The sequence below is a fragment of the Rhipicephalus microplus genome, chromosome 8, assembly GCF_043290135.1.
Source record: "Rhipicephalus microplus isolate Deutch F79 chromosome 8, USDA_Rmic, whole genome shotgun sequence".
NCBI lineage: Eukaryota > Metazoa > Arthropoda > Arachnida > Ixodida > Ixodidae > Rhipicephalus > Rhipicephalus microplus.
The window spans coordinates 10,766,824-10,791,296 of record NC_134707.1 but is presented as its reverse complement, the minus strand read 5'-3'; the positions used below and the strand labels follow the sequence as shown (position 1 = coordinate 10,791,296).

Here is a 24,473-nt window from a genome sequence, read left to right as displayed (position 1 = left end):
TACAGTAAAGACCTCCACAAATCAAATAATATCTCGCAACAGTACGCATACAAAATGGCTAAATTCCATAAATTGCTGGCTCAATGAAAGAAAGAAGATTGGGGTCAGTCACATAATTCAAAGCTGCACATGCTCTTGGCGACATAGTCTTTAACGGCTGTCGATGGCAGACAAGCTCAAAGAAAGCAACTTCCTGCTACTCTAACATCAACGTCCATTGTTGAAAAGGATGACATCCATCTTTCACTACTTTTCGATGGTGTGCAAGTACCAGTGGCACGTGCGACGTTCAAATTTGTCCCAAGGACACCCCACGACACATAAATGCATACATCGTAAATCTTCCAGAACGAAATCTCAAAGCTTACACTGAGTCAGTAAACAGGAGAAATAAAACCATTCATGCAAATCTGCTTCTGCTATGAATAGCTGATTAGTTTTAGCTTCCTCATAAATGTACTACATCTCACGGAATTAGAAAAAGATGCTATCTACAGAATAACATTTCTACTATTCCATAAATAACAACTTAGGCTATGCGAATGGCTGCAATGGCAGTGCCACCTGGTGACATTGGTTTCAACGAAAACATGCGTAATTATTATTGCAAAACAGGCTCTGCTGATGTAAAGGCAACAATAGCCCGATAATAAAACTGCAATGACTACTTTCTTTAGAAAAAAATGTCGGCAGAAGACGGCACATTTACGACACTTTCCACATGAACAAATCACCACGAGGTGTCACCACCAGCATAATAATGCCATTCACATCTCCAGTGTTTTGTAATCGTGAAAACTGCGATAATGTAGTCACACAAACAGCAACCTAAAATTCTGATGTTATGAAGTACAAAAGTTGTCAATTGGTGCTCTGCTACGTGCATTATGACCATCATATGACACACAATTCATTTTGGCCATACACGGCGATACGCCACAGGTTGAAATTGTATTGGATCACCACGGCCTGCAGTAAAATGACAAGGTATTGGCCTATCATGCCGTGTATGCAACTTTGCGTATACACGGCGATATGCCACAGATTCAAATTATATAAATCACCACCACCTGCAGTAAAATGACAAGGTGTGCCTGTCCCACATGAAACCTGTGACCTGGTCTCAATCAAGTCTTTTCAATAAAGGCAACACGCCAGGAAAGGGAGCCTTCGACATAAATGGCCGAAACGATACACTACTCAACCTACTTCCCTGCCAACACTTGATCAATTCGCTATTATAAGTGATAGCTTGACGAAGGGACAATCAGTGGGAGATGGCAAAAACGCCACCACCAAGGGTCGTTCGGGAAAGGTGCCGTCAATGAGCTGCGACCGAACGCTGAGGTCTTGTTTGTGCAGACGAGGTCAAAGCTGGGCTCCTGAAGAAGACTGCCATTGAGCAAGTTGCAGAAGAACCCACGCCATCTCTGCTATGGGCAGTGGCACAACCGCAGTTCACAGATGAGCTCACCTCAAAACGCAAAGCTTCAGTAAAGAGGTTGAACGTAGTTTGCAGGAAAGAGGCCAACTTTTCCATTACACTTTCCACGCCACCAGCCCTCGTCAATCTGAAAGATGAATCAGCAGAAATTGGCCACATATTTCCACAAAGACACTGTTCTAGAGAGGAATGCATGAATATTTGTTAGTTGACATTGTTGCGGAAGTGGATAACCGGCAGTTAACATTAGGCAGTGCTGCCATTATGCAAGCTTTGTAATGTTCAACAATAATTAATATTCTAGTGTACACTCTGAGATGATAATAGTTTCATATAATAGTTTGCATGTCATACATTACATAATTAGAGACTGTTTTGTTTGTAACTCAAGAAATGCTTCTTAAATGCCAAATAAAAAGTCCTTTCTCAAACACTTCTAAACTTTTCACAATTGTACTACTCAAGCCTCATCATAACAAAGTTGCACCTTAAACAAAAATAAGTTTTTTATATCCAAAATTCGTTATAAAGATATATTCCTAGCACTAGGTTTAATACAAGAATACTACTCTTCACTTACTTTGTTATATCTGGGTTCGTTATATTGAGGTTTGTGTGTGTAGGTGTTAGCGTAGCATGCACTAAATAATGATCCAGTGGCAGAGGCATGCTAACTTGAAGCATGCCTCTGTTTCAGAGTGGGTTGTTCATCTTGGTTAATTCAAACTATGTGAAGCTTTCATTCAAAATAGGTAATTCTTATTTGTGGCCAAAACAATGGGTAGCTTCGTAGAATTCACCTAAGACTGGTTAAAGTAAACATGCACCTTAGAAACACCTAACAAAGCACGCAAGAAAATAGCTATCACAGCAGCCTTTAACTGTGCCGAAAGCAAAGCAGCAAGTTATCTTTTCAAAGACTCTAATTGTATTTTCTTATGTTCCAACACTTTAATTACACGTGCTTAATTTACTTGGCGGTGGCTGCTCACTTTTCTTGCTTGCTGCTCGCGTGAAGGCAGATACAGCTTAGTTTTGACTGCAATCACTTACCGTTTCAATGTCTGTGATGATATCATCGGGGTCGAAGGATATCTCATCATAGTCAGCTGCATTAGAGTGAAGATTTATCAAGCTCCTATACATACAGTGTACTCACAAAGATAGAAAAAACACTCACAGAGTACAATTAACAAAACTAGCATTATATCTCTAGCCGAGTGCTTGCTTGTAGTTGGCATGTTCTTTGTGACAATGTAACGATGTACAACGTGCTCTAAGTACAGCTGTAACATTAAGAGTAATCGTGAAGCTTACCTTTACAAGCAGTCGGTATAACAATGTTAAAGCATAAGAAATTCTGATGAAAGGCTTAGGCTCATCAACAGTAAACATAACCAGCTGACACATAAAAAACAGGAAAGTGACCAGTCCTTTCTACGAATAGAAAGTTTAGCTGGAATGAAAAACTGCAACACATGACATTAGTAATGAAAAAACAGCATATTTTCTCCCGTACAAACCTTTGCGTTTAGAAATATGACGATGCCATCAATTGCAGCATTTCTTCAATGTTTTTTTTTTACGTGTAACATTATTTGCTGTGACATTGTAATCTACTCATGGCCAACACTTCCAACTCACATGGTGTCGAAACAATCTAATGTTTTTAGGAACCTAAGTTAAAGGCTACAACTCCCCGGCAGGCAGTTTGAAGCTAAGCGGTACACAGGTTCACAAGGACCCACACCCTGACTTTTTGCACCCCCACAACTTTTCCTTTCGCTTAATTTGTCAGAAGTCCTGCTAAATGCTTTAAGATATACCTGGTGAGGCAGATTTATCAAAATCAAAAAGGGGGAACTGCTTTACGCCGTAAATGAACTAACCTCATCCAAGTTTGCCAAGGGGCGAAATGTAATGCAAAATTTGCTGCAAAGGTGGTCTAAACTGATTCTTGCAAATGCTACCTAAAATTGTGGTTGATAATGAGACCCTAATAAATCCTCAATCTTTCAAGAAGTGGCTGCTTACCAGCTTGGTAGTCGTACAATGCGACGGCCGACATTTTCTTCTCAGTCGACACTGGCTCCAAATGCTCATAGATCCCTTCTTCCAGTGACTCACCTATTGAAAGAAAGAGGAACCCATTTGGGGTCACTAGGCAAAGATGGCTTTTTCATTGAAAAAAAAAAATGTTTTTTTTTCAATGAAAAACTGCTTTTTTCTTTGGTTCTGCACAGCTCCGCATGAACAAACATACAACCAAAGCTGTTTTCGTTATGCAACACCGCACAGCCAGGGCGAGAGGGCAGTTGGTGTTTAAGCCCCCCAAACTAACTGAAAATTTTCAATTTTGCATGCGTGTATACACGCACACTAATGCACACTGAACTATGCGTGAAGGGTGGTTGACCCCGTTTCCGTCCCCAACACCCACAAAAAAAAAAAAATTCTGGCTACAAACCTGTCGTGCACCTCTCTGGTAATCTAATATTTCACAAACGCTAACATGTTTGCTAACAAGTAAAAGATCTCTGTCAATTATTAACACCGAAAGCTTCTTAATGTCTGTGGCCAAAAGACAGCAATTGAGAATTGTTGCGTTTCAGTTCTGTCCCGAGGTCATTGAACCCGAGGTCATAACCAACCAGTATTTAGAAGTGAGCCAACTATTATCTTTAATTAATTGGCATCCAACACATTGAATGCTACATAAGTTCATCAAAGTTATTTGTACTATATCACTCGTTTGCATAGTAAAAAAATTGTTGTTCACTATAACGTTTACATTTATAAAGTGTACTTGTTTATATCATGTTGCTTTACTATATCCACGCTTTCAGTTCTGGCTTGTTTCTATCTGAGGTTGTTTTGCTATCTCAAGTTTTTATTTGCATACATTTCCCTACGACTCATGATGAATTTTATTATGCCTTTTACTGTATTTTGTGCAGTTATCTTTGTTACACACAACACAAAATGTTTATGGGTATAAATAAATAAATGAAAATTCCCCATGCAGACTGCTCAACGCTTCTTTCAACGGCTTGCCAAGAAAGTGCCAAACTGCAAAGACATACCAGGCCCCGAATCGGGGCTCGACTCGGACTCCACCGGCGAGTGGTGAATCTGCGGCACAATCTTCTTGGGGGCCTCCTCAACAACTTCTGGCTCCGGCTCTTCCGCTGCAACCCGCGCTGCGCAGGGTGCCGGTGCTTCTTCAACTTCTGCAGACGCCGCAACCACGGATGCGGGAGTTGCGGGTACCGCGGCCGCGGGAGCTGTGTCCTTCACCTGAGGCAGCGGTTCGGTCTCTTGTGTTGGGGAGACATCGGGACTGGCCACCTTATTAACATGATGAGAAAAAAAAAAGAAAAAAAAGAAGTCCCGAATATCATCACAACTCACGACAGGGGCAGATGCAGCGACTCATTTTAGGGTGACGGAAGTAACACTGGAGGGGGGGCGGTGCTACGACTATCTTGTTTTTATCAGTACAAAAACCCCATCCAGCATAAATACTGTTAATGTGCGTTCACAGTTGTCCCACTCATATGCCTTAAGTGGTGACAGAAGGTGGACGACCAGCACTGAAAAGAGGAGGGGGGTGCTGACACAGGCGCTGGATCCGTCGATGACTCGCGGCCACCACTTAAGACAAACATGGTGCCACAACAGTCACGGAGTTTTAGGTATTTAGTTCACCACTGAGGAGAAATAGTTACAATGCTTGGCTGGTGACCCAAAAGCCGCGAGTTCAATCAATTTGCTTGGACACGTTCTGCAATTAATTATGGCTGACAGAGCTTGGATATCTCTCTAAAACACAGGCTTCCTCCAAATCAGCTCAGCAGTTGTCTAACGAAAGGGGTATTGATGTTTTCTGAAATACAAGACCAGTTTTACAGGGGAAAATAAAAAAGAGAGGGCCAAACACAGCACTCTTTTGTTGTCCTTGTTGGCTAACACTTGAAGCCATGAATTATGCAAGCATCAACAAGCCGTATCTTCGATGCTTTTCTGTCTGCACCTTTACAGATCGAGAACACGTTATCGACGGCTTTCCACTGAATTTTGTCACAATAGGAGTGTTTATGGACAACTAATGTCGTCCATCACATAAAACAGGAGCTATTTCTCTAGTTCTGCTTCTTTTTGTTCATTTATTCAATCACAAAGGAAGGAAACTTTCAGCTGCCCTCCAAGTCGAGGGTCCGAGTGCTCACAGTTTCAAATACGGTGTCGACATCGCACACTTTCCCCTCAGAAGTGGCACGTCTCGGCGGATTCTGACAGGTCTACTTCATAATTTTTTTGATGGTGACAGCAGCAAAGACTCGGAAGATGATTCCGACTTCTCCGATTTCGGCACAGACAGCGAAAATGGATGAAAAATGGATTGGAACATTGATATGTATCCGTAGATAACTTTTCTTTTTACCTTTGAACCAAGTCGTAGCTCCCGCTCTTTGTTCTAAAGATATCTGGCATGTTTTAAAGGTCACAGCTATTATCTGCAGGGTGTCAACACCATTCGCCCAAGACAGCTTGCCGATGTATTTACAAAGTATGGTCATTTTGTTTTTAAAAATTTCATATTAAGATTTTTTTCTCACAAGACTGTAATATTTACTTTAAAATTATTATCAGTAGAAAGCACATTTCTTATACTTCAAATTCATGCCACACATTATAGCATCAATAATTTTGTAAGGCAGCAGAAAAATTGTTTATTATAGTACCCAAAAATGTCTTACTTTCCCGTGAATAGGGAAGTGTTAACCTTCGGCATACTGATCACTTCGTCAGTTCACATGTACTTGCATAAAAAACCTGGAATACGAAAAGGTGAGCTAGTTGGTTTTACTCCTGGTCCTTGGGATCTCTCCCTCTGTGTCGTCGTGTGTGTGCTCTAAAGTTTCAGTATGTAAAAAGCTGGCCTCAGGCTAAAAAGCTTTGCTCAAAAGAAATATAACACAACATAAGGATACCTCCTTAAGAAATATTCAAATATCCCTAATTTTAAAATATTTCCTGAAGAAATATTCCAAATTTAGCAGACTGTCAAGTCCACTGGAACAGTGCTTTACCTGCTTCGTCGGCACGACTAGTTCCCGCGGGATGACGGAGACCCGCGAGTGGTTCTTCCGTGTGCCAGGCCGAATCAGCTCCGACTCGTCGGGCTGGCTTCCGGCACTGTCCGAACGTGGCTTGCGCTCCGAAACCTCCTCGTCTCGGTCCTCAGCCGCCTTGAGCTGCTCCTGGAGCTGGTCGATCCGCTTGTGCTCGTCTCGAAGACGCTTCTGCCTCTCCTCCTCGGCCTTCTTGGCTGCCTCCTTCTCTGCCTGGTCCTTCTGAAGCCTCCGCTTGCGCTCCTCTTCGGCGAGCTTGCGTGCCTCCTCCTCCCCAGCCTTGGCCATGTTCTCGAACCGCGAACGCAGGCTCTTGGCTCGCTCCGAGGTCACCTCTGCACGAGCAATGAAAAGGACTCTCCAGGCAGTGTAAACTCCCAGAACGAAGTATATGTATGTATGTATGTATTGTATGTATGTAAGTATATGTATGTATGTATGTATGTACGTGTATATATATATATATATATACATATATACACACATACATACATACACACACACACCGTATTTACTCGCATAATAGGCGCACTTTTTTTTAGGAAATCCAGCTCAGTGTTCAGGTGTGCCTATCACCTGGAGTAAAATTTCAGAAAATTTAGTTTTCAGCTACAGCATAGACCGCTGACAATGTATACGTCACCAAGGTCACAAATATCTGCACTACAGCTGAAACAACGTCCTTCATAGGCTACACTAGCACGCAGACGGCCCCAGAGCAAATGTTACTCTGATACCCCAGAAGCCTCCATTCTACCTCACTCGGCGAGACCGCGGAGCTGGCGTGGCATGCCCGCGGTCATTTTTCTTTTCTTTTTACTTGCTTTTGTTCATGTGAGAGCGCGTGCTATTGCGACTGTGCAAATACAGTACAGAACTACCGATCCCGGCCAAGCTCGGGGTGTGCTTATTATGCGCAAAAAATGAAAAAATCTGAATTCTCGCGGCCAAACTGGTAATGCGCCTATTATGTGAATGCGCCTATTATGCGAGTAAATACGGTACAAATATACATATCTGTACCATAAAATCCTGGGCAGACACAGCTCCCCCCTTCCTCCTTAGGTGCAAGATAACCTTCCTCTTTAGGTGCAAGATTTTGAAGGGGGCCTTCGCTGAGCTGCAGTTAAAAATTTAGGATGAAGACAACAAAAAAAGACAACCACCAGTTTGTAGCACGAAGCCACAAGGAAATCCAGACAGATTTTTCAGAAAGAGAAACCTCTTAGTAGCCCGAAAATTCTTCCTGGCCAGGGGTTTGAACCCAGGACCAACGCCTTTCTGGGGTGGTCGCTCTGCCAGTTGAACTAACGAGGAAGCTAGCAATTGACAGCACGCAGGCAAATTCATTGACAACTCGAAGCACATGGACACATGTACTACAAATGAGTTCTGCGGAAAACCGCAAGCTGGCAGGAGGGTTCACAAAGAAGAATACAACCACCCGTTTTAGCACGTAGCCACAAGGAAATCCAGATGGATTTCTCAGAAAGAAAAGCCTCTTAGTTGCCGAAAAATTTGCTACTGGCAGAGCGGCCACCACGGAAAGGCATTGGTCTTGGGTTCGAACCACGGAACAAGACGAATTTTTCGGCAACTAAGAGGCTTTTTTTTCTAAAAAAATCCGTCTGGATTTCTTTGTGGCTTCCTGTTACAAACGGGTGGTTGTCTTCTTTCCGTTTCTTAACCCTTCTGCCACCTTGTAAGTTTCCACAGAACTCATGTGCAAAGTTTAAGATGCAGGCAAAAAAGCCTCTAAGAATAAAGAATGTGTACCCATGCTTCTAACGAAATGCTTCACTGATACACATGCACTCGCTGCTGTTATTCGCCCCCATCGGGAGAATAAAAACAACGAATAAACGAGCGCCATTAGTACACGGGGACGCAAGTCTCCGCTACGCTCACCGATGTCGGGCCTTGGTTTCTGGTACGCTGGCTTGGGCTTCTCGACTTCGGCGAATGTGTGGGCACACTGCGAGGAAGATGCAAGCAAGTAGCTCGTCGTAATATGGAAAGTGCTTAGAATATCTAAAAGCACTCTCAATCGTAAAGCATGCATAATTCGACGAGTATTTGCCATAAATCCTGTCAATAATAAACTACCGCAGCAAAGCCGTAAATTTGCACATAACACCTTTGTGTATGTATCACTACACTTCTAGTTCACATTCTAGTTCAGTCGGAAACAAGCCTGTTTCTGGTATTAGACTACATCGAACCATAAACGCACTCAAACTTCAATATAACGAACATGAATATAACGAAGTATTGGTTATAACGAAGTAAATGAAAAAAATAGGAATAACCTTTAAAAAGGTTAGGAATAACCTTTATAACGAATGTTCAGATATAACAAGCTTATTTTCTTGTACGATGCAAGTTTGTTATCATGAGGTTTGATTGTATAGCCAACAAATGATTGCACCGCTAAAGACGTAGCTCCTCAAGCGAAACGTACACAGCAGCACTTCATTCGACCTGTGAGTGCCTCAATCCATTCTATTAAAATAAGACAGCTGTGAAAATATTTCTTGCCTACCTTGTCCTGTTTGTCCTTCTCTATGCCAAACTTGCCACCGAATCCCTTGGAATAATCTGCGCATCACAGTGAACAATAAAATGCATGCAGCCTCAGAAGATGGACAGCCAAGTGCTACTTTTATGTGCACGTAAGCAAGATGTCACACAGTATTTGACGATATTTTTATGACTCAGTTATTCAGGCTAATGAAATGTGCCACACCTTTTAGTGGGTCAATTTACAATGTCAAAATTTTTGACATAGCTTGTTGGTTCATTTTACCATTTTGATAGAAATTCGATAAATTTTCCTGAAATGGGGAAAAAAGATATTGCTTCAAAGGTGAAGTGATTCCTCACTGGAATAGTGAGGCCTTTGTTTTGTGGAGAACTTTAATCACATAGTTTCAATGTGAGGATACTTGCAGATCACACACTCGAGAGAGAGAAATTTAGCTGGCTAGTTCAGACACGAGGTGCCATTCTAGAAACTCAAATTCCGAGTTTTGGTGTGATTCTCTCCTTGGGCATTGGCACCTTCTTCAAGAAAGTCACAGAATCACCCAACCCATCCTCACCTTTCTGCGATTCGTGCTTCTCCACCTTCTCAATGTGGTTCCAGCCAACGGCAGACGTGTCCTGCCGGTCACTCTGAACCCCGAACTTGCCTCCAAAGCCGATGGCATAGTCTAAGCCACAAAAATAAGAGAGCCAAAATTTAGCTAAGTTTCCGCACCCCTGCCCAACAACACAATGCTATGCTTGGGAGATCAACGTAGGAGGGACGAAAATCAGCTCCGAACATATGCACTTTCCAGCATGCACGCACACAGACACACACACACTAATACACACATAAACAGAAGCAGTATATATCTGAATGCATAATATTTACAACCCTTTTTTTACTTCACAAAAAAGAATCTAGCAGATATCATAGAAATTTCTGAGATTTCATTTACTGGACTTATGCCAACCCATCTGCAATGCTAACTGTAATCCTCCAACAATAACCTGTGCAGACACTGCCAACAAAATCGCAAGCTAGCACGTAACTTTTTTTCTGCAAAGTATTAGTACAATTAAATTTATCAAATACATAAACTGCAGATGCTTCCAGGTGTTCCATGTAACACGCTGAATCCAGCACAACTCCAGAACTTACCAGTTTGTGATGCGTGCTTCTGTGTTTTCTCGTGAAACTCCCAGCCAACAGCAGACTTGTCCTGGCGTTCCTTCTGGACGCCAAACTTGCCACCAAATCCGGTACTGTAGTCTGTGATCAGCCAAAGCTTACATTACTCCACAAAAACACCGGCAAGAAAATGCTAGAACAAATTGTCAAGGATGCTAGAACAAATTGTCAAGGAAAGTTTGCATCAATAGATGCGAGTATGAACATCCACTGTACTAAATGAAATGTAGTCTGCTATGATTTTTAAAAACAAGCTCTCTAGTGTTCTTCGTCTTTTGTTTTACTGCAGTAAATTTCTGGCCAAACAAACTTCCTCAAGCTGTGGTTTGAGAAAACATTTCTGGCCAAACAAACTTCCTCAAGCTGTGGTTTGAGAAATACTATACATCTGGTGAATTAGGCTGCAGAATTTAATGAATTGAACCTTTATTTTGTAGATGACAACCCCCGGCCACAGTTTGTGAATAGGCGGGGAAGAAATTGTTGGGTGTACAACATGAGCACATTAAACTAACATCCGTTCGTGTGAATTCGTTTTCAGTAGAGGTTCAATAGAGTCGCTCTCTTATGTGAGATGGTCAACCTCTTCTACACTGCTCAAAACAGACCACTAATACTAGCATAGGCTGCAAGTGCTTATTATGCTTCGTCATTACATTGTAGCACAACGCCTAAGCTTCTGATGTCATCACGGGGCAGGCATTGGATGTGTTCTTCCTCAAGAGAAAGCTGAGCAGATCCAAATGAGGTTGTGCAAATCTGCTCTGCATAACTTTTGACAAGGTGGGCATCGATAAGAAGTGTAGTTTGTAATAGCCTTCGTTTACAATTGATTTTCAATTTTACACGAGTATAATGCATAAAAAAACTCTGCTAGGAGAGCCTTTGTGCAACAATTTTGGGTAGGGATTGAAGAGGTCCGCCAGGTATGGCCACAAACTGGGGTGTGGGGTGCTTAATAAATAGCCGGGCCCGCCTGACTGCGCCACGACCACATGAGCGGCTTTGTTGCTCCTGTCCGTGCCAGCGTGTCCCGGTGGGCACAAAATGTAGATTTGTGCCCACTGGGACACACTGTCCCACAGTCCCTGACTGCCCACAGTCCTGTAATCTCCCGACTTATTTCTGATGTCGCTAGCTACTGCATCTTCGGTCATTTTTGCTGTGAGCTGAGCCACCGCTTCGTTCGACTCTGTCAGCATACAAAAGCTATTTAGAAGATTCTCGCTTACACTGTTCCCCATGTCAATCGGAATAGTGTTGACTGCAGAAAGAATTTATACTGCTAAAAAATCCTGTGCCATTATGCAGCTACTGCCAATTTCTCTTTCAAATATATGCATCTACAATAAGGAGATCGAAGATAGGGAAGGTTCTGATTCACTTTTTTCAAAAACAATTCTAATAGTACTTCAATATTATCAGAAATTATTTGTATGAAAGGTATTCTCTTCAAGGTGAATTTTTTTGCAGGGTTGTCAAGTGATTTTCATGAGAGATGAAAGTTGTGCCATTAAAACACATTTATAAATCAAATCAAAGTGAGCTATGAGAATTTAAAATCACGCCATGAAATTTCCATGCCCACCTGTGGTTCTTTCATTTGCACCTGAACCCCAGTATTATGTGAACATTTTTACATTTCGGCCTTTTATTATTCTGCCCCCCACTACTTGGAATACACTGCTTGGGAGCCAATGAGTTACAACCACCACTGCAAAATGTGCTTATATAAACGAAAAAAATTCCATTTGAAACAGGCACCCACAAAACGTTTCCTGGAAGTCCAATAGCATAATATGCACAATCAAGTTGAAATCATGCGTCAAAGAAAGCTACAGGGTAAAAAAAAACACGGGACACATGATTTCATGGACGAGTGTTTATGCAGTGATGAGTGCGAAGGCCTACAATGTACAATCAACCGCGAACTTCCCGTAAGCAACAAACAAGTTGACAACGGGGCCACTCACCTTTCTGCGAAGCGTGCTTCTCGACCGATTCATGGTGTTCCCAGCCTACGGCACACTGAGAAAACAGAAGACAAGGCAGGAGAGTTACTGTTTAAATTGTGCTGTTTGTGCATTGATTTGTCCATATATTTATTCATTCCGTTATCAAGAGTCCTCTCAGCAAGTGATTACACTATAATATAATAATGCTTGCATACAATATGGCACCAAAATCGACGCAACACACTACACATTTCGCTTCCTTTAAGTTGCGATACATGTAATTATGCATAATGTATCATTTATTATGTTAACTGTAGTACTTCCAACATTAATGAACGATGAGGACGTGTGAATGCACATTCACGGCATAAATGCAGAACAACTTGTTAGTCTTAGATTTAAGAGAGTCTACTCTTAAGTAACAAAAACAGCTGAATAATAATAAATTAATCATAACTGGACTCTTTCTTCAACTTTTTTGCATCAACAGTGACTGGCACGGAGGATTGCATTTGTGCATGAAACACCCTCAGGCCTCTAATTAAAAACTAAGCTGTACTTAATGCCAGATTACCAACAAGATGCTTTCTTGAAAAGTGGATATCACATTGCATCTGCAAAGAGCAGAAAAATAGCAATAACGACAATTCTGGAAATGAAGAACAGGTTATAATCATTAATAGGCCCCTACTGTGAACTGACAAGTGTATTCGTTTATCGTTTCCCAGGAACAGTTTTTTTTTTTCATGGCTCTTTTAACTGACAATTTGGCACCTGTACTGTTCATCATCATAATAAGATAACATTACATATTAAAAGATTATTTTATATGCAAGCAGATTTTGGTAAAGACTCTATGACTACAATATTCAGGCGAGCAGAACCTCCTTCAAATGTGCACAGGATCCACAATGTCTATACTAAGGATGCGGACAAGTTTGCGTAATGATAATAATAGCATCCAAGGATTTTAACAAATGCCGCAAATATGGGCGACGATAAATAAAAGACAAGCACCAACGTTACAACTATAAGTGCTAGAATCATCCTCCACTCAGCACAAACCTTGTCTTGGCGATCTTTCTGCACGCCAAACTTCCCGCCAAAGCCTTTGACAGCATCTGTCTGAGAGGCGTGCTTGTGCAGTGACGCGATGTAATCATTCCCGACGGCCGACTGTGAAAAAAAGAATCTGAATGTTCGCGTTTGCATATATTCGGGCATGAGACAAAGGCACTTGCTGTTGTCTTTCAAGCAGTGCAAGATAAAACAAGCACAGCAAAAATTTACAAAGTTGACCTCAAAAACACTAGAGTAAAACTAAATTCTGCCACAAATGTTTGCAGTACGAAAGTTTCACGAAAAATTTGAACCAGTTCAAAGCCTAGCCAACAGCATGAAGTACAAAGTTTCCCCGAGAGTGGAGTTCCCAGAGTTTATGTGTATCACATAATGAAGTAAATCTAAAGTGCTTTTTAGGTTATATCAGCATGCAACATGCACATGTTTGTAACGAACATTCTAACATGTTGGATGGAACTTCCTTAGTGATGAAATTCAACTGTAGTTTTTGTTGTTTACAGTGATTCCTTACCGTGCTGTAATAGAGTGAGAATTCACATTTGGCTTGTAAAATGCATTACACAAGGTTTCATACGTTTGAGTTAATGCAGATCTCGCATCTTGCTGTACGCTGGCCATCATATACATTGCCTCATAGAAGTGACGGAAGGCACAGGGTGATGTCATGAAATGAGCGGACTTCTCAATACAAGTCGTGAGGTGCAAGCAGGCTCGTAAAAGTATGCTCCTTTACCTTGTCCATCCTATCATTCTGGACACCAAACTTGCCGCCGTAGCCGTAGGAGGCCTTGGGCAGTTCTTCAAGCACACGCTTTTTGTAGGCCGCATCATCCTTGGCTACCTGTTCTCGGAGTTCGGCAATACTGGAAGGGAAAAAAATGAGAAAAGCACTAATTGTTATAACTTTTAACAGTGTGCTTTACGTCACAAGTTAGACCAGCTCACAAAAGCAAGTCCCAACATAAAGTCATCCTGCCAAGTCAAAGCTCGAAACAGCCTCAAGGTGTCGCCCAGCAGAGCAAAAACCAACTGTTCGTGTACCCTACACAGACCCGTGGCTGTACATAGTATTATGCCATGGGTGATAAGTACTGCCTTTTAAGCTCTTTGTAACATCACGTGGCGCCCAGCAGAGCAAAAACCAACTGTTCGTGTACTCTACACAGACCCGTGGCTGTACATAGTATTATGCCATGGGTGATGAGTACTGCCTTTTAAGCTCTTTGTAACATCACTGTTACAAAGAGTCTAAAGGCAGCGCTTATCACGGATGCATATGCCCATCTTTTTGTGTTCTGCGAATCTTTATCATTCTCAATCATTTCAGCATTCCGCGTTGAGGTGTGGCTGCCCCTCCAGATAAGCTTAACTGGCAATGACCACCCCCGCTTGGATCACCAGTTTCCTGTCGTAAATATTTCTCACTGCAAGCTGGAGCATGTAGGCTAGACCAATCTAATACACCCATATACATACTTAGTTGGACCACTTTATAAGCAACACTGATGTAGGAGACAATTCGCAGCAAGAGACACCGATGTGCCTACGTCAAAATAGGGGTTGAACGGAAAGTGAGACTGAGGTGCGCTGAGTGTAAGAGAGACCTCAAATGAAGGGCAATAACTGCTCCCTGGTGCACTTCTCTTATAATAGGATTAAGCACACAAATTTTAATGCGATGGCGCAAAAGAGCTCGTTTCACAGAAGTCCCAGTGTCATTGGTTGTGAGCGAAAAAATCAGCGTAACCCATGAGCGAACATTCGAGATGGATGCAAATAAATCAATAATAAAAATCTTCAGTTCGAGTGGGGACTTAGTTCAGGACTCCTGCATGGAAAGCAGGTGTGCTCATGCTCGAAATCGCTTTGAGGAAGAAAACAAAAATTTATATGAATCTTACATGGGGCGAGGGGTGTCATTAACATGTAATATTGAGAGGCAGAAGCACAGAATCACACCAGACATCAAAATACGAATTGTGCAATGAGCGGTTGGTTTAATGGCCCACCAAATGCAAGGTGGGCAGGCATAATTATTGCTATCATCATCGCATCAACAATGTGTACTGGTGCACGTGTTGCCTTGCGTACGCATGGTGCACACGTCACTAATTCATAAAAAATAAGAAAAACATTTGTATTGTAGTGAACATCTTGACACAGCACTTCCAGTAAGCATTTCACGATAGTTTGAAAGGGCCTTTTTGCAGGTGCACAGACATTCCTTTTCTAGCAGCGTGGTTTAGATGTTTACCAAATGGCACAGCTGGGCTAGTGATTGAGCAAACTTGTTGTGAACAGGGCCTGGTTACACAATCGCATTCAACGAATCTTGTCACCTTCAAGTTTTTCCTTGTATGACAGTATACAGTAAATATAAATAAATAGGAAAACACAAAAGAAATTGATCAAGACATCTATTGACCATGATTCATAACTTTTGCCATAGAATTATTACCCCTGCATAACTATGACATAAATTCAAAGGCATTCCAGAGGCAAAATTAAGCAATAGTCGTATACAACTTTAGAAGTTCGTGACATTGGCCCCTCAAAGGCAACATACGGAAAACATCACATGAGAGTAAGGTTGGTTTGTGAATACGGACCTATGTTTCCCAAGCTTATGCATTGTTTCTATACACTGAAAAAGAAAGAAAAAGATAACAGCAATGATGCTTAAAAAACTCACTTGACAGCATCGGCAACATGTCCGGAGCCTTCGACAGTTTTGGAACCCCAGCGTTGTTCCTCTTCGGTCACATCGTTCTGCAACACATTTTAATAGTCCAATATGGGAATGCACACTATTGGCAGAGCCAACACCTTTCTTATAAATAATTCAGAGCTGCAGCTACAATTCTTAGTATGAAATGGCTGCCTTTAAAGTTGCGCTTTACAAAACACGATCACTCTCTGTGAAGACGATATAAGACAAGGATGCCTGTTAAGATACATACATACATTATGGTATTCTGGAAATTGTCAAATTCTATCATTGGTCAACTCTGACTGGCCCAGAGGGCTGTTGCGGCCTTTATGAATGGCTGAAAATTGCGCCCTTACAAAATTTAACGGTATGGTGGAACATTAGGGTCCAGAGCAGTATCCTCTAAAGCCTATGTTAGAACTGCCGGAGTAGATCCATCTGTGAAGTTTTTCTTGCTGTAGTAAATTTTCCACAGGTCGAAAAATGATTCCCCGTTTCTGGCATACCACAATACACAGTGTTCAAGGAACCTGACTAGAGTTGTGGTATTGCTTGTGCGATCTGCGTTTATTTCAAGGGTCAGTACACAACCACGCATGCACTACATTCATGTGTTGTACAGTTTAACCAGTAATCCACTTCAACCTACTGCGCTTATTCATTTTCGAGACGTCAGGAACTCTACGATTGTTTCAGATAGGCGAGTTTTGCCACATGGGCACCCGACACTGACCAGAGGGTGTGATGGATCTCATGTGCTGCCTCAGCATTGACGACATTGACCGCCAGAAATATCAAGAAAGTGTAACGCTCGTTGAACACTATGCATTCAAGTGTCTCAGTTTAGGGGCAGGTTTTGAACAAACGCTTCCTGGGTGCATCTATAATCGCCTGTTACCCATCTCACATAACCTAAAGAAAGTAGAAATGTGCCCTGGTGGGTCCATTTTTGCTGATTGATTGATATGTGGGGTTTAACGTCCCAAAACCACTATATGATTATGAGAGACGCCATAGTGGAGGGCTCCGGAAATTTAGACCACCTGGGGTTCTTTAACGTGCACCCAAATCTGAGCACACGGGCCTACAACATTTCCGCCTCCATCGGAAATGCAGCCGCCGCAGCCGGGATTCGAACCCGCGCCCTGCGGGTCAGCAGCCGAGTACCTTAGCCACTAGACCACCGCGGCGGGGCGGTCCATTTTTGCTGCGTCTACTAGCTAGGCTGTGTGTTCTGGAGCTACCGTCGGATCTCTTACATTTCATCACCGGTTGCCTATAAACCCGGATTGGTGTCACTGGTTTCGGGACAGAAACTTGAATGTCTTAGCGAATTTTAGGGACTCATCAGACATCTATGCTGAGCCAAACGCAATGTTTTGGTAGGAACGACGAGTCTTTAATATTGACGCAAGGTAGGCTGGCAACTATAGTAGCCAGCATCTGAAGAGGACAACGAAGTAGATCTGTGTGCGCGTGCTCTGGTGTTCGCGTTTTTCTGGCCCTTGGGTTGCGAAAGTAAACGCCCTATTTTGTACCTGCGTGCCTGTGTCTTTGTGACATTTTCTGGTGGAAGTGCTGGGCACGGTAGATGATACGGTCCCCTGAGAGCACCCCTGACGCAAGTCCATCGAGTAGCTCAGCCGAACTTACCCCTGTGCACGTACGTTCCAGCCGTCGTCTCCAGGGACTCGAGCCACAGCACGGTTTGCTGCCTGAACGTCAGAGGGCTATGAATCAAACCCCGCCTAACGTCACCGCGCCAGCACCAGCGCACCTGGTTATCAACCAGCCCAAGACGCCGAAGACATTTCATGGAGCTGCTTTTGAAGATGCCGACGACTGGCTCGAGCATTTCAACCGGGTCGCCGTCATCAATGATTGGACACCAGAGCGTAAGCTACGCTATGTGTACTGCTTCCTGGAGGACTCCGCGAAAACGTGGTTTGAGAACCATGAAGCAGCGCTTACGTCATGGGAGGAGTTTCAACGGCAGTTCCTCAAGGCATTTTCTCGAGAGGACAGGAAGGAGACAGCGGAGCGTGCTATAGAGGCAAGGTTTCAAGGCCCTAACGAAAGAGTGACGACCTACGTAGAGGACATGGATCGGCTTTTCAAGCGTGCGGAGCCCTCCATGTCCGAATCCAAGAAAGTTCGCCACCTAATGCGTGGTGTTAAAGAAGAGATTTTTGCCGGCCTGATTCGAAACCCGCCTGCGACACTTGCGGAGTTCCATGAGGAAGCCACTGCCATGGAGAGGGCCCTTCAACAGCGTGCCAGACAGTATAACCGTGGTGTAAACCCAAGTGAGGTCACTTCTGTCACTCTCGGCAATGACATCAGCGCGTTGCGAGAGCTTATCAGAGCTCTCATTAAGGAAGAGCTACAAAAGATGCAGGTGACTGCTTCACCTGCAGAGCAGCTCTCCGTTGCGGAGATGGTACGCGCCGAGCTACGGCAAGCCGTTCACGCTCCCCAACCATCCGAGGCGCCACAACAGAGGCACTGCGTCGAGATGAGCTACGCGGAAGCAGTGCGACGTCGTCCATCGTACAGTTCCACCAGCGTATGTTACCCCAATGAGCGACACGCTCAACAAATGGAGGTAGGCTTCCGCCCTCGCAGCTCACCATTGATCGCCGAAGCAAGACCGAGAAAGAGTGACATCTGGCGTACACCCGACCACAGGCCCCTTTGCTTCCACTGCGGGGAAGCCGGACACGTCTACCGGACATGTCCATATCGTCGTGTGGGTCTCCGTGGATTTTCGCCTAATGCCCCTCGTCCACGACCTGGCGAGCGACCACAGGAAATAGAGAGTTTCATCTCGAATCGTCGCAGTATTGAACATCGGTCACAAGAGCCTCGCTCGTCGTCGCCTGCTCGCTACAGGTCACCGAGCCCAGCCTATTCACGCGGCGCTCCAAGACGCCGTTCACCCAGTCCTGCAAGTCGGGAAAACTGAGTTCAGCGACCTCCGGAGGTGAGGCCGCTGACGCTGACTCTACGGAAGATCCTCCACTACGACGACAGCGACAACAGCAAAAAGATGTACAGACGTTTTCTACGGCACACGCTTTAGCGCGCAACCCTCACGGCAGTTACGTCAATGCTCTGAGAATTGTTGACGATGACGTCACGTTACCGCCGAAGAGTAGCGTGTTCACCTTGGTAGCCTGCGACGTTTTCGACGAATTCAACGACTATGAAGGTATTGCTGAGGCAAATATCCCGCTGCTGCTCAAACGAAACATATGCATAGCCCGATGCCTTGTTCGGTTAGAGAATAAACGCTCTCGAGTTCTGCTGACCAACTTCAGCAATGAGTTTCAGCACGTTCCTAGAGGGACTACTGTCGCTTTCCTCAGTGAAATAGCCGACTTTTTCGATATCAGCACAATGGATACGACTTCACCACATGCAAAAGCTTGTGCTGACCTGGGAAGCCGCATTCACGTTAATCCAGACTTGCCAGATTCACGAAAAGAGCGGCTGCTAAACCTTGTGAGGGAATTCTCGGACTGCTTCTCCACCGCATCGAAAGTTCAGCGTACCACCGTTACAAAACACCGCATTGTTACCGAGGAGTCGGCGCGGCCTCTTCGCCAACATCCATACCGTGTGTCCCCGAAGGAAAGAGAGGTGATTAAACGTCAAGTTCAAGAAATGCTGAATGATGACGTCATCCAACCCTCGACAAGTCCGTGGGCGTCACCTGTTGTCTTAGTAAAGAAAAAAAGACAACACACTACGCTTCTGCGTTGACTATCGACGGCTTAACAAAGTCACGAAACGCGACGTTTACCCCCTGCCACGGATTGATGACGCCTTAGACCGTCTACGCCACGCCCAGTTCTTCACATCACTAGATCTCAAGTCAGGGTACTGGCAAATTGAAGTTGACGAAGGCGACCGTGAGAAAACCGCGTTCGTGACGCCTGACGGGCTGTACGAATTTAAAGTGCTGCCTTTCGGTCTCTGTTCCGCTCCCGCCACATTTCAACGCATGATGGATACTGTACTAGCTGGACTAAAGTGGCAGACGTGTCTTGTATACTTGGATGATGTCGTTGTGTTTTCAACCACATTTGACGAGCATATTTCAAGGCTAAAAAGTGTCCTCACTGCAATAAGGAGAGCGAACCTTACCATCAAGCCCGAAAAGTGCTACTTTGGCTATCAGGAACTCAAGTTTCTCGGCCACGTGGTTAGCCCGGGGGGTGTTCGACCAGATCCGGAGAAGTTGGCTGCCGTTGCCGATTTCCCTCGTCCGGGAGACAAAAAGGCTGTTCAGCGATTCCTCGGACTCTGTGCGTACTACCGCCGTTTTGTCGAAGGATTTTCGAAAATTGCGGAACCTCTTACAAGACTGACACGGCCAGATGTACCGTTCGTATGGACGGAAGAACAACAACAAGCCTTCGTAGAGCTGCGCAATCGACTGCAGACAGCTCCAGTGCTGGCACATTTCGACGACACTGCCGACACCGAGATCCACACAGACGCCAGCAACGTGGGAATCGGAGCTATTCTAGTTCAATGGCAGAACGGCGCAGAGCGTGTGATCGCTTACGCGAGCCGCAGTCTCACAAAAGCAGAGGCTAATTACTCTACCACCGAAAAAGAGTGCCTAGCAGTCGTTTGGGCCATTAGCAAGTTTCGACCCTACTTATACGGCCGGCCATTTCGAGCGGTCAGTGACCACCATTCGCTCTGTTGGCTTGCCAATCTACGGGATCCATCAGGCCGCCTCGCCCGCTGGAGCCTCCGCCTTCAAGAGTATGACATAACGGTGGTCTACCGATCAGGACATAAGCATACAGATGCTGACTGCCTGTCTCGTGCTCCTATTTCCCCGACGTCATCTGACACTGAACAAGATTTACCGTTTCTTGGCATCGTCGATGTGGTGCGGATGGCTGAGCTTCAACGTGAGGACACTGAGCTACTTCCTGTCATCCAGCATCTTCAAGGAGAAGACGTTGTCGTCCCACGCCGACTCTCGCGTGGTTTGGCTACGTATTGCCTGCGGAACAATGTTCTCTACAAGAGAAATCTTGAGAGCAGCCAGGAAACTTTCCTCCTCGCCGTTCCAATGGCACTGCGTGAGGAAGTTTTGCAGGCGTGCCACGACGATCCTTCGGCCGGCCACTTAGGCTTTGCTCGGACATTAGCGCGCATCCGACAGAAGTACTACTGGCCACAGCTGTATTCGTCCGTTCAGCGCTATGTCCGCACATGCCGTGACTGTCAGAGGCGTAAAGTTCCACCCGCAAAGCCCGCCGGTTTCCTCCAACCTTTAGATCCACCTCGAGCACCATTTCAGCAAGTAGGAATGGATCTTCTTGGTCCCTTCCCTACGTCATCCTCAGAAAATAAGTGGATAATTGTCGCGACCGACTATCTGACTCGCTATGCAGAAACCAAAGCTGTGCCTAAGGGAACTGCAGTTGAAGTCGCCAGATTCTTTGTCCACGACATTGTTTTGCGCCATGGTGCACCTGCTGTTCTCATAACCGATCGCGGAGCAGCATTTACGGCAGAGTTATTGCAACAAGTCACCAAGCTGACGCACACCAACCACCGGAAAACAACAGCTTATCATCCCCAAACAAACGGCTTGACGGAGAGGTTAAACAAAACATTGGCCGACATGCTATCTATGTATGTTGACGTAGAGCACAAAACGTGGGATGAAATTTTGCCGTACGTCACGTTTGCCTATAACACCGCTGTGCAAGAGACCACAGACCTAACACCATTCGAGCTTGTTTATGGCCGTCGCGTCACAACACCGTTAGACGCTATGCTCCCTGTAGACCAGGACAACAGCGGAAATGACAGCGTTGACGACTTCGTTGAGAAAGCCGAGGGAGCCCGCCAGCTTGCACGGAACCGCATTCGCGCACAGCAAGATATCGACGCTCGCCGTTACAACCAAGGCCGAAGGAGCGTCCACTATCAACCAGGTGACTATGTATGGGTGTGGACACCAGTTCGACATCGTGGGCTTTCGGAGAAGCTATTGCGGCGCTACTTTGGCCCTTACGAAGTTGTGCGCTGCCTCAGTGACGTGAATTACGAGGTAGTTCCCCAAAGCTTCGACACCAGTTTAAACCGAAGACGTCCACGTCCAGAAGTAGTCCATGTAGTACGGATGAAACCGTATTATGCCCGCGACTTATGAACACTTCGAACTTTTTCCTTATTATCCACAACAGCGTGAGCTTTTTTTTTCATTGACGTGACATTTTTTTTTCTTTCATGGCCACCTCTAGCATCTCAATCAATCGACCAGGACGGTCTCTCTTGAAAGGGGGGAATTGACGCAAGGTAGGCTGGCAACTATAGTAGCCAGCATCTGAAGAGGACAACGAAGTAGATCTGTGTGCGCGTGCTCTGGTGTTCGCGTTTTTCTGGCCCTTGGGTTGCGAAAGTAAACGCCCTATTTTGTACCTGCGTGCCTGTGTCTTTGTGACAATATTTCGTATGCGTAGTAATTCACATTAGCTGAGAAAGGACGTTTGTCGTAAGAGAAGCTGGCACAACCGCCTTTCACGGGCGAATGGCAGGTGCGCCGCGGTTTTGTGGGCGGAGCTTATCTATGTTACGGGGCGGAGCTGTGGGCGGAGCTTATCTATGTTACAGGGCAATTTGGAGTGACGCTAAACGGCGTGGCATTCATTGATTCGAGGAGGAGGAAACGGACGCCGCTAATGCCAACAACAAACAAGTACAACGGGAACGACTCGCTTCAGCGAGTGCGCAACAGGCTAGGCTGACACACCCCACTTCACGTCACGCTGTTAGACGGGAACACAGAGGTGATGCACACCGAAAACAAAGGAAGTATTCGAGCAGTTCGCCGGATGGATTGCCGGTCGCTTTGACAGAGCGAAGCACCGGCGGATGACAGTTATTTCACGTCACGCACAAGCCGATGCGAAAACGAGGAGGTTTCCGTTTTTCGGAACGCTGTAGCCGCCGGAATGAACACAAACCACGCTGCGCTAAACCCGTCTGTGAGGCGCGTCTTTCAGGCGCATAAAGAGGAGTTGTTTGAGAAACAAGTGTCAAGCTTTTTGCGACTTGGACACGCCCACAGAAGTCCCGATCTGACACTGAAAACGGAGAACCGCGACAGCTTTGGAGCACTCTACGTCTGGGGTTCTACACGCCAAAACCACACATGGATGCGATCGCTAGCTGTTTGTACAACGAAACTTGCAACAATATCCTGTCAGTAAGGCGATGACGGAGCTAGTTGGTTCACGTCAACGTTTCGAATATGCGCTTTCTCCCGTTAACCACATGTACGTCTATCTCTTCGTTGACAATTGTTTGAAACAGCGCATGCTCGAAACTTCCAACAGCATACTTGTGTAGGTAGCGCATCCAAGAACCAGGTCGCGTCGTTTCGTTTCTATAAAGTACGCCGACTGTGTAGTGCAATACGTACCACAAAATCCGGGTCGGTTTCCCAGTCGTCGTCGGGTGCTTGAGACTGTACTTTCAGATCGGTGCCGACCGCTGCTTTCCAAGTCGACATGGTGCAAGCGAATCAGTCGCTGCGTTGCCAGCGGCAAAGGTATCGGACGGCTCGGCGTGTTTACAGGAACCTCCGCCCCACGCGATAACACTCGTATATCCGTACTTCCACAAGCCGCAGCAGCGGGGCCGGTAAGGAGCTCTCCGCTATCCGCAAGATTATACGACGGCCCACCGCTGAAACACGCGGAGGTGCTGAAACGGTACTTTAGCAGGCGAACACCAGCGAAGTTGGAACGTTGATTTGGCTCATAACGCACTCTCACAGAACGAAGCCGGCGCGCCGTGAGTCACAATCGTCACACGAGCGACCCTTTCGACGCACAAACTGGAAACATCGGTGACGAAACTGTGTGGCAACACTGTGTGTACAGTACGCTGGAAAGATAACACAACAAAAGCCTCGAAGCTATTGGGGGAGTTAAGCTTGATCACTTGTTGTCAACGTGTGGAGCTTTTTTTTAAAACTAAAATAAAACAAAGAAGGCGCTTTGTAACTGAAAAAAAAAATTGGCAAAACTGGAGACTTTAAGGCATGAATAAAAAAAACCTCAGTGTTGTCAATTGTCACAAATTTTGTGCTAAACTTATAAAGTTTTCTACAAACTCACTAGGCAACACTGAAGTAAATAGTGCGCTGTAGAGATAATGTAGCAAATGTTTTGAAGCAATATTGTAGAATGCTGTGGAGGAACAAATGACGCAAAGAATTGATGCGTTATGTTACTTAGAGCACTCTAGCAGGTATTCACATAAGTATTATTGCGTTCTAGCATGACTTATTAAGTCTCTTTAAAAACAGAAGGCTAATGACTTTCGACATTTATCATCCATAAAATATTAGTGAAACTGAAGTGGTTCATGCGTATTGTCAATCAAG

General features: G+C 44.8%; 1 protein-coding gene across 1 annotated transcript; it reads right to left on the bottom strand.

Moving 5' to 3' along the window:
- Positions 1 to 1,045: 1,045 nt before the first annotated feature.
- On the bottom strand, positions 1,046 to 24,021 carry Cortactin (cortactin). Its single transcript, XM_037416227.2, has 14 exons — positions 23,505 to 24,021; positions 16,028 to 16,104; positions 14,069 to 14,198; positions 13,318 to 13,428; positions 12,271 to 12,325; positions 10,268 to 10,378; positions 9,681 to 9,791; positions 9,122 to 9,177; positions 8,488 to 8,554; positions 6,538 to 6,914; positions 4,528 to 4,792; positions 3,479 to 3,571; positions 2,498 to 2,553; positions 1,046 to 1,571 (listed from the first exon to the last, which is right to left on the bottom strand). Exons 1-14 carry the CDS (start codon positions 23,592 to 23,594, stop codon positions 1,491 to 1,493), a joined length of 1,680 nt encoding a protein of 559 aa, XP_037272124.1. The 5' UTR covers positions 23,595 to 24,021; the 3' UTR covers positions 1,046 to 1,490.
- Between the last annotated feature and the right edge of the window lie 452 nt (positions 24,022 to 24,473).